The sequence below is a fragment of the Acanthochromis polyacanthus genome, chromosome 8, assembly GCF_021347895.1.
Source record: "Acanthochromis polyacanthus isolate Apoly-LR-REF ecotype Palm Island chromosome 8, KAUST_Apoly_ChrSc, whole genome shotgun sequence".
NCBI lineage: Eukaryota > Metazoa > Chordata > Actinopteri > Pomacentridae > Acanthochromis > Acanthochromis polyacanthus.
Genome location: NC_067120.1, coordinates 7,845,625 through 7,852,249, shown reverse-complemented (window position 1 = coordinate 7,852,249; position 6,625 = coordinate 7,845,625). Strand labels below are relative to the sequence as shown.

General features: G+C 42.4%; 1 protein-coding gene across 1 annotated transcript; it reads right to left on the bottom strand.

Moving 5' to 3' along the window:
• Positions 1-428: 428 nt before the first annotated feature.
• mterf2 (mitochondrial transcription termination factor 2) lies at positions 429-4,743 on the bottom strand. The gene is made up of 2 exons (XM_022189613.2): positions 4,660-4,743; positions 429-2,871 (listed from the first exon to the last, which is right to left on the bottom strand). The coding sequence occupies exon 2, from the start codon at positions 2,843-2,845 to the stop codon at positions 1,718-1,720; it is 1,128 nt and encodes a 375-aa protein (XP_022045305.1). The 5' UTR covers positions 2,846-2,871; positions 4,660-4,743; the 3' UTR covers positions 429-1,717.
• Between the last annotated feature and the right edge of the window lie 1,882 nt (positions 4,744-6,625).

Here is a 6,625-nt window from a genome sequence, read left to right as displayed (position 1 = left end):
ATGTCAGAGTAAAATTAGAAACCTTCAGTGTACTTGAGGTAACGTTGGAGGCCCTCGGGGGGTTCCATGTTTTGAATGGTTGGAAAATGAACTCTAGTCAAGCATCCATCTGCTGAGCTCAGATTCATTACCAGATGCACTCACTTTTGCATCATCTGCCCAGTGGCTATCGCCATGACTACGGGACCATGGTGAGTGATGCAGATGACAGCAGATGGGAAGTGGAAGTTGTTAACATGCACCCCGACCCCCGTGGACACACAAGTCCTCTCTCTTTGTTGTGACCCCCGTTGTCAGCACGACGAGAGCGAAGGAACCTTGAGGCATGAAGTCATGGCTTCACCGCTGCCATTAAAAGCCACTCTTAAGCATGTTTCAAGGGCTTTCGCCGGCTTTTAAAACGAGAAAGGGAACATTTCACCGTGCTCTCTTGGTTTAGACAATGCTCGGCATGATTGTTTATTGATTTTGTGGCTTACACTAGAATAAATGTGGGCTCTTTTTTCATCCCATGCAACATACATTGACATGAAAACTTCTAATTAACACCAAACGTAACAAAAGATCAATTTTTCACAGACGTACTGAAGCTCAACTTGCTTTTTGAATGAAGATTCCATCAAAGGTTGCAGAGTGCATTCAAATAAACCACTTCCAAATCAAAGGAACTTCACTTTGCTTCTTCATTTTGTGTGGGTGCTTTAAAATTCATTTGAAATGATAATGAAGTGACACTTTAGTAGTGAAATAGTTTATTACAAAGTGCCTCCATCTGTAGAATAACAATAAAAATGTGAGACACGGTTAGATTTCATCCCCGAGGGGAACAGTTGTGCTGCCAAGAACATTGTGTGAAAATGAGACACTTGCGCAGGCTGTAAATAAAACAGCTCGAAAAGCTTTGTTCGTCCTCAGTTATACTCAGTAATACGTTTGACAGACGAGTCAGCGCATCTGTCATCGCGCTGTTTCGTCACGCAACGTTTTATGTGGAGTTATTGTAATGAGGTAATTTGTAAATAAGGTGCAATCTTTTTTTTTTATTTGACGAGGAGCGACATCTTCCCTAAAAACGGTGACACATCATAATTCCACTGCATTTGTCTAATTTTCAGATGTTACTGTGTGAATCAATCCTTATCTCCTTTATACCTGCAATAAAACTGCGATGCTTTTTCTGTGTGATACCAACAGACTCAAGTGATGAAAACTGAATGTTGAGGTGTGATCACAGATTTCTTTGATATGAACTAGAAGTAGAATGAAATGATAAACTTCACAATACCTAAGTACAAAAAAAACAAACAGGACTCATAGGGAGCTTGTTAATAGGATTTTGGTTAGTCTACATCCCACAAGGTTGTAGATTTTTGCAGCAGAGGCGGAGTTAAAACAAACTCTCTGTGTTGTACCTTCAGCTGAGTGTGATCTAGGTTTGAGCACCTTTAAAAAACTGAATGAAGATCCAGTTTGTACACTTGAATTTTAGAATCAGGAGGTAGTTTGGTTTGCAATTGAAGGAGTCTTCACAGACAAGATTTACTGTCAAGTTGTAACAGCAACATTGTAATCTGTCCTGTTAAACAGAAATAAAACTTGAGATTTAAAGTCACTGATGGAAGTGAATGCACCTTAAGACACTAATCTGATACAGACAAGTATATATATATAACCATAATAGTGTCCCTTTAAATTCATGCTTACAATCATCTGTATGTCAGTCATCTACTTTTAAAGGTGCGACAGGGTTAAACAGTGGCCTCTCTCTGCGGAGTTGTAGTTTTCCAAAGCTCATCTCAAAGTCTTTCTTGGTGCCGTTTAGGACCTGCAGACTTCCTGTCCTCACATCATAACCCCTTGCCTTCAGGCGTTGGATGCGATAGTTCACTATCTGTGTGGTCAGCTCCAGGACAGTTGGAATCTCTGTGATTTGAGACATGCTGACGCCGGCGTCGAGGAGGCCCTTAAAGCGCTCGGCCAGGATAGACTCAGGGTAGTAAAGCAGAGCCGGGCACTTGAGGATGATGCCCCGCAGCTCGGCTTCAGAGCAGCCGATGGTGTCCTGGGAGTATGCCAGGGTGGAGCGCATGCTGTCTGGGTTCAGCTCGGTGACAAAGCCCCTGAGACTGGAGAGGAGTCGGAGGAGCTCTGCCGTGCTGAAGCCCTTGTCTCTCAGGAACAGCAGATTCTGTCTCAGCACCTCCGGGGGTTTCAGAAGAACAAACGGGTTCTGGCTCAGCAGCTTCTGAAGCCAGATCTTCATGTTGGCCTCCTCCCCTCCCAGCTCCCGGTAGGCCTGCTGGAGGGTGCAGACCATCACCTGGTTCTGCTCTACCGGCCGGCTGAAGCTCTGGGGAGCGCTGGCCATGAGCTTGGTGATGATTCGCTTGTTGAGGTTTAAGCTCTGGAAGTAAGCGATGTTGTTCCGCTGGTTGTCGTGGTGGCTGGAGGATGTGAAGAAGGAGGCTGGAAACTTCTCGATGATAGCAACCAGGTCTTTCTGGTTTGGACACACAGACATCCACAGCTCTCTCTGAGTCTGCATGTGCTTCGGATTACAGAGAACAGCTTCTGGGTGAACTCCTAAGATACGAGCAATGATGGGGCCCGAAGCCCCCATGTTCCTCAGCAGCTCAGCGACCTCCTTAGTGTAGGCTGGACTCTGGTGCAGCACCCAGCCCTTAAGTTTGCGGACCTTCTGGATGTCCACAGAGAGATCATAAAGAGCCTCCACAGTTTGCTGGTTCTCTGCTGAGCTGAGCGTCACACATGTCCTGAGGTTTAGAGGCAGAGTGGAGACATGTGGGCACCGGAGGCACAGGGATGTGGCGATCAAACGCAGCATTGATGCAAAGTTTACAAACTGATCACCTGAGGAGGAGGAGGAGATATGAGGCTATGTGACAGGAAAACAAAATAAAATTACCCTCTGAGCTAAGCAGAGGAAACTAGAGCTTGAACACACTTATCAAACGGCTGTAGTGACTCTCTTAATGCTCCATGAACCCAGGGGTCGAGCAGGACCCAACCTGACAGGAATGATGATCCTGACATTTTATTACCCTCATAAATTTCAGGCAGTAACAAAACATTCTGAACATGCACAGCCAGGGGATACATTCAGGTAGAATATCTCATCAACAATTGTTTTAAACACATGAGACCAGAAGAGGAGGACACACGACACCAATTTTAAAGTCTCTATACCGTCCACTTGTCTACTGCAGAATTTTTTTTACGATCACTTTATTGGTACATAAATCGCTAAGTGGTCTTGGTCCTGCCTATTTGTCAGATATCCTGTGAACCTTTTACAATCCTCAGATCTTCTGCTAGGGGTCTTTTATTTATACCCAGTGTCAGAACAACAACCTACACTGAGGCTTTGCTTTGTTACCCGAGGGCCACTGAGAATGTTGATATTGTTAAAAGCAAACTCAGCAGCTACCCTTTCAGTCTGACATTTCATTGATTGTTTTACTTGTATATTTATGCAAACATGTTTTTCTATTTTATTCACTTTTGAACATTTCATTTTTCTATTACTGCCTTATTTTCCTTTTCTTTCTGACTTATTCTGCCTCTGGTGTTTCCACAGTCTTTTACTCAGTCCTTCATTTATAACAAATTGTTCGGGGGGGGGGGGGGGGGGGGGGGTTCGGTGAGTGTGGGGTCAAATTTTATTTATCGGTTTTGTTCTGGCTGAATATGATGTTTAACACTTTATTTGTATGAAAACTGCTACATAAATTAGGACAACAAATGATCATTTTCATTGTTGATTAATCTCTTCTCGATTAGCCGTTTGGTCAGAAAATGATGAAGCTATTTAGATCCTGCCATAGTGGACATCAGGCAACTTTGACTTTGTATTCTAAATAGTTACTTAAACTGGTTATCAAAATAGGTGGCAATTAATTTAATAGTTGACAACCAGCTGATTAATCTAATACAAATAAAGTCTGATTGACTGATTGACTGACTGACAGCTGAACAAAAACCCGAACAAACAGTGCTTCTTGTACAAACTATAACAAAAATATGCTCTCCACAAAGTCCTTTTTACCATCTACCACCTCAGTGTGTGAGGACATCTACCTGTATTATTTCTAGACTGACAAGCTCCTCATTTCTCCAAAAGCTTTCTGTAACTTAATCTTGCAGCAATGACTCAGATGCTTTGTGCTTGTTTAGTTAATGCCACTCATCTCAGCCTTGAATTCTTGGCACAGGTTCCCAAACAGACCATGCTGGTTCGTCTGCGCAGGTGGTAGCAGATGTTTTGAAGAGGGAAAAGTGGAAAAGCATGAGCCAACTTGACTAACTGACACAGTCAATGACCGCAGATACACTCGAAAGTAGCTTATTGTAACACCACATTAAGCAGAGTAAATAAACCCTAACGTGTTTCCAGGGTCTGCCTGGTTACCGAGGACATTTATTCAAAGATAAAAGCCTTTTTGCAGCATTTTAATCTGAAGAATCATGCTAGGCGTTTAGCTCGCTAGCTAACAGCTAAAGAGACAGGAGCGCTACATCTGCTGGATTTGTATGATTTATCCCAGTAATTTAACATGACAACGCCCACTTTTTATCGGATTAAAATCTTCAAATATGAGAAAATGTCAGAAAATATACGACAACTAGAGAGTGAAGTACCTTTAGCTGCTATCAGAGGATGGAAGGTTTGTTATGAAACTGATTTCTTCATCTGTAGTTTGTCTGTTTGTCTTTTAACCACAGCGACACTCAGAGGCCGTGGCAAGTACTGCAGCAAAGCGCCCCTCACTAAAAACTCAAATGTGACCCTGAAACAGAAAACTAATTTACATTCAGAATCATAAAAAAGCGATATAGAGAGCAAATATTTGATTTTATATTCCTATTGCCCCCATTTGTCTCTTCTTCTCAAAAGGTCTGCTTCTTTATGGCAGCCCATATGTCCAGCAATTAAATAATTTTGGCTAAAATCTGTATCTCCAACAGCAGTTGGTGCACCTCCAAACCCTGCAGCATACGGGGCCCTGATGAGCGTAATCAGCACTGGACTGAATTGGACTGAACACACGGAGAGTTTTCTCGCAGTTGGTGCTTAATCATGATGCTTGATCACCAGCTCTGCAAGCTGTTCCCTCAGCAGCATGGGAGCTGCTGCAGCTGAGTGAGGATCTGGGTTCATTATAGTTTATGTTCTAGTAAACAGATGATATGCCTCAAAGGAAAACAGGTTGGAGCTTTTTTTAATGTCTGATGTGTTGGCGGGAGTGAGCTGGCCATCAGAGTGCACTGAAAAGTCTGCCAGTAGTGTTGGTGCCTCTCCGACAGAGCAGACACACAGAATAGAGAGATATAGACTTGATTTTTAAAACATCTCCACTGAGTTGCACGAGTGTCATGGGAAATAAGTTTCTTTGGAGAGGAATCAAAACAACATGTGAGCCTGCAGTGTAAACAGTGTCATTCACTCTTCTTCCATTTCCAGTCAACCTGTTAACTGTTTGTGCCTTTTATTCGCGGCTCGAGCAATCTAATCAGCATCCAGCCCTGCTCGCTACAATGCTTGTCATGTTTCAGCAGGAATGAAGAATTTAATACATAAACAAAATGGACAGGCTGAAACAATGAAAGACAGTCTGTGATTCTGATAAGGGTGTAGGAACATATTGCAACATACCTACTATGAGTTTGTTGTGTTTATTGACACGCATCACTCTGGATTAAACATACAACTGCAACCAACCAACAGCAACAACAAGAGGCAAAATGAACGACAGTTTTGTCTTGGATGGTGGCAACTTTTACGACTCTCCCGACCTTAATCCCACTTGGATGACTGTTTCTTCTTGCCTGTTCACTTGTTGTCTCCCACCTACATATTAGAGCAAAATCTCACATCTACAGCATGACAACCTGAGAGCAAGATGTAGAAATAGAGACAGCTTTGCCAAGACAGATCCTGGTAAAAGCAGACTTGAACGACAAAGACATGACCGGTTATAGTTAATTTTATCTGCAGTGTGAAAGAGGAAGTCTGCTTCTTGTTGTGTACCACAGGTTCAACCTTGTGTTTTCTCTGTTGTGACCTCCAAGCTGTGCGATGCAGAGGCGGGTATTTAAGCTGGAATGCAACAATCGAGAGAGAAGCATTGATTTTTAGATTAGTACAGTTGCTCTTATTCATCAGCTGAAAAGCAGCATTCACAGAGCAAAGGAGTTGAGTAATAAGATAAGTAAATCACAGCTGTGCTCAGTTGCTTTATAGCAGATCAAAGTCAGCCTTTGATTAGCTCTAACATATTAATATTATGGACAGAAGCATGGCCGAGCTCTATATCTAATTATGTAACAAACTTGGCTGTTTAGTTTTACCAGATTTAGCATTACCCTTCTGTGTTGTCCAATTAAAAAAAAGAAACCATGCATTTCCTATATAAGAACCTAATATGAACAATATGAATTACATTTGGATGAGGCCACTGGTAGAAGCACGTTTCTTTTATATTCATGTTTTATCATCATTTATCTTGTTGCTTGACTTGAGGGTTTCACAGAACAACAGGGCACATATTGGCTGTTTTATCGTTTGTCAGGCCTTCTTACACTGAGAAAGCCGATTAAAAGCGCC